This window comes from Lolium perenne, chromosome 4, assembly GCF_019359855.2.
Source record: "Lolium perenne isolate Kyuss_39 chromosome 4, Kyuss_2.0, whole genome shotgun sequence".
NCBI lineage: Eukaryota > Viridiplantae > Streptophyta > Magnoliopsida > Poales > Poaceae > Lolium > Lolium perenne.
Genome location: NC_067247.2, coordinates 63,225,210 through 63,229,005, shown reverse-complemented (window position 1 = coordinate 63,229,005; position 3,796 = coordinate 63,225,210). Strand labels below are relative to the sequence as shown.

Here is a 3,796-nt window from a genome sequence, read left to right as displayed (position 1 = left end):
TGGAGCTTTTAGGTTGCATGTTCTTCACGTGGTGCAAATACGTGGGCTCAGACAATGAGCCATTGAAACTCAACGTACACTCAAAAATGAAATTCGGGAACTGAACGTTCACTCAATCAAAATCTGTCTGTTTATCACGACTGAACACAGGCACTTTTTTGGTTAGTTGAATATTTTTCATTGAGTTCTTTTATTTGTACAGCTGTCATATTCTGGTTGGCTACGAGAATGTATATGTTCTTGAATTGAAAAACAGACATCTATTGTATAGTCACTCCCAAAATAATTATATAACTTCATGTCTAGACGAATTTGAGTAATTTTTTTTAGAACAGCGGGAGTAATATTATTTATTTTTTACGAGAAATTTTAATATTAATGAATTCCTAACAATAACAGCGCCCAATAATCTCCAGCCCACGGGCTTCGCTCAAATAACAAGCCCAAACACCAGGCAGCCCACACAAATCCATGGAATAAAAACAGGTCAGGTCAGGTCAGCCACGCGAGCGCAGAGAGAAGGGAGAGATACCCGAAAGCAAACGATCCAGCCAATCGTCTCCCGTTCCCCAAAACCAGCGGCGCCACCACCCACCCCCATGGCTTCCGCCGCGGCGAGATCCGGCCTCCGCTCCCTGGCGGCGCGCGCCAAGGCCCCCGCTCCGGCGAGGCGCCCCATGTCCTCCTCCGCCCACGACGACGCATGTCCGTACACCCCTCCCTCTTATCTCCATGGCTCCCGATTTGATCAGCCGTTGACGTGGATGTGGGATTTATCCATTTGATCTCTCCTCGCAGATGAGACGGCCAAGTGGGAGAAGATCACCATCGTCGCGGCCGTGTCCTGCACCCTCCTGGCGGCGTGGAACCTCTCCAAGGGCCACCCCCACTACGACGAGCCGCCGGTCAGATCTTGCCCTCTCGTATAATCCGGGTGTTGTGTTAGCCATGTCTTTTAACCTGACGTGTGGTTCTTGTTCTTTGATCTTGCAGGCGTACCCCTATCTGCACATCCGCAACAAGGAGTTCCCCTGGGGTATGTAGATTTTTATCCCTTTCTGTGTTCATTTCAGCACGTATTACTGTGATGTTGTCCCTTTCGTGGGGTATGATTTTGATTGAAAGTGACTTTGTTTTATTGGATGGGGTATGATCTATCCACGCTGATTGTTCTAATGTGTAGTGAGTTAGTTGCATTTCGTTACCGTACTAAGTTACGGCGTTAACTTAAGTATATTATGTAGTTGTATCTGAATGTCAGGTTTCAGTTTCCTGATAGGAAGATGTCTCATTAAATCTTTGGGTTCAGTTTTCTGATAACTCACTGAAATACTGAATAACGTTCACGAGGGACATATAGGTAGGTTAGGTAAACTTAGCTATGAGCAGTTCGGTTGTGCTAAATTTGAAGAATTGTTGTGTAGGCTGTTCTAAGCTCTTGGGAGAGCGGTTAGGGCAGTATTGTGCTCTATCCTTAATATTATTTCTCCATTCTGGGAGTCTTGAAGGAATAGTCTGCAACTCTGAATTTTACTGAACCATTGAATGATTACCGTAATTTCTGTTCTATGACAACACAGCAAGAATTTAATCTATAACGTCATGAGTATGTCTATCCTGCAATAGACTGTTGTATATAGATTCTTGTAGCTGGACACCCTGATTCTTCCTAATCTTATTTCATGAATTCGTCATATGAATAAAGGCTGAGGATCATTGTACAGTTACGTGTTGGACCATACAAGTGTTTAAGCAGTAAAGCCTTGGTCTTAGTTTTATGAACATACCAGATAGTAGGAGTCTAAGCCTAGCCATTACATGAATCAACCTTCAATCACATAAGGATGTGACATAACCAAATACTGACTGTTCCATTGCTAAACAAGTTCAAATATTAACTTGACAACTCCCCTTGTACCTTTTGATAAAGTTAAACACTTAAGATGTGATCTGTACTTGCTGCCACTATTTGACAACAATTTTTATATGATGTGTCATAAAACTTGAATTCAGATAGTACCTGAATCTTTTTTTAAATGTTCACGTATAAGGTTACAAACAGTTACCCTAATCCTGTTTCGTGGGTTGTATTTCTTGTGGACACATACCCTATTACTCTGTGTTGCCTAGGTTTACCGTGTACCGATTCTGTGTGCTGAACTTTGTACTAACTTACTACGGTCGTGTGCCCTGTTCAGTTGCCACCAGATTCCCTCATGCCTAGAATAGTTGATGATAGAAAATACACATGCGGTCCTGGTAGTATTGTGTTCGCCCACAAGGATTGTTGAATCTGTGTTTGTAACTCTTCGAAATCATGTCTAATTGATTATTTGAAATGAAGTAGAAAATATACATGACGGATTTGCGACCATAAGTCCAGAATAGGACCTTTAGTCGAACTATCCGGTCTGCATGTCGCTGCAGTTTATTCAAATGATTCTGTTATAGTTTTCTTATGCTCACGCATCCATATAATCCTATTTTGCAGGACCCAATGGCCTTTTTGAGACCAAGCACGACCATTGAGTACTGAATAGTACACCACGAGAAGTTGGTGAATGCTTCAGTAAAGTTCTCTGGTTGTTCCAGTGTTTTTTTTTTCATTGTGTTCTATTTGCTGCAAGAAATAAGAAAGACAAACTCGTATGGTGACGATCCAGAATTGACTATCGTGTCTTCCTTGTTTTCACATCAATGATTATATGCAAGGCGATTGTGTTGTCTTGCCCAGTTTCACAGAACAGTCATTATCATACTCCAGTGTAATGCTCCCAGCTTTCTGGAAGGACATTCACCTCCCTATGCTTGCGATGTTTTTTGTTCTATTTTTCTTTTTGTTGCTTCCATGGTTGTCAAGTTTGATAGTAGTACTTTATGTGGAGAATAATATTAGACGAGATAAACATTTAAAGAAGTTTAAGATTGCGTCTAGCTTTGGTATTCTCAGAATTACTGGAGTTCGTTCTCGTTGGTACCAGTGAAACTGGAAATGGTCTCTGCAGTTAACTAGATTCTCAGAACTACTCCCTCCGGTCGGATTTAATCGACGCGGAGGGAGGTATGCGCATGTACGTTTTTGGCAGGTGCGTGCGTCGATCTTTTAAGTCCGGAGGTAGTACTAAACAAGGCTCCAGGGCAATACAATCAGGAGAAGTTTTCCAGAAGAACAGTCTGAGTCACTAGCTAATCTAAAGCCGAATCACTAGCTAATCTAAATTGTACTAAAAAGAGGTCTGCAAGAACGCCAGTCTCGTAGAGCTTCTCGATCAGAAGAATCAGCACCATCGCCGAAGATGAATTTGTTCTTACTGTAGGTTGGAGGTGTTGAGAGATCTGTTAGCATCTGCGACACCATTCAGCAACTGATCAGCACCATCATCTTCTGTGCCGCCGGTCGTATCTTCTGTGCCGCCGGTCGTGTTGATGGGACGATCAGCGCTTCTATCCAGTTCATAGTTTTCTTCACCTTCACCATTCTCAGAATGGACATCGCTGTCCTCCCCATCATCATAACCAAAGAGACCATCATCGTCTTCATCTCCCTCGTCTTCTCTACCTTTGCTCGTCCTTGTCTTCCATGCGTCATCGTTCCGGGCAGTGATGCCGCCACCACTGATCCCGGAAGCGACCTCCCGGGACACAACGCCTGCAAATTTGATGAGGCTCTTCCTGTCCAGCCAGCGGCGCCGTATCGGGTCCACGCCTCTGCTGCCACCAATTTCCACTGCAACTGCCCGTCGCTTGTAGCAATGTCCCAGCTGGTAGACGAGCCAGATGCCGACGGCTACGAGCA

At 43.8% G+C, this 3,796-nt stretch overlaps 1 protein-coding gene across 1 annotated transcript; it reads left to right on the top strand.

The window, feature by feature from the left end:
- The first annotated feature begins 497 nt into the window (after positions 1-497).
- Positions 498-2,828, top strand: LOC127292750 (cytochrome c oxidase subunit 6a, mitochondrial). The gene is made up of 4 exons (XM_051322204.2): positions 498-705; positions 799-905; positions 994-1,036; positions 2,492-2,828. The coding sequence occupies exons 1-4, from the start codon at positions 600-602 to the stop codon at positions 2,527-2,529; spliced, it is 294 nt and encodes a 97-aa protein (XP_051178164.1). The 5' UTR covers positions 498-599; the 3' UTR covers positions 2,530-2,828.
- Positions 2,829-3,796: the final 968 nt, after the last annotated feature.

Coding starts and splice junctions, on each gene's coding strand:
- LOC127292750 (XM_051322204.2), top strand. CDS start 600: ATGGCTTCCGCCGCGGCGAGATCCGGCCTCCGCTCCCTGGCGGCGCGC. Junction 706..798: donor CTCCGCCCACGACGACGCAT/GTCCGTACACCC, acceptor CTCTCCTCGCAG/ATGAGACGGCCAAGTGGGAG. Junction 906..993: donor CCCACTACGACGAGCCGCCG/GTCAGATCTTGC, acceptor TTGATCTTGCAG/GCGTACCCCTATCTGCACAT.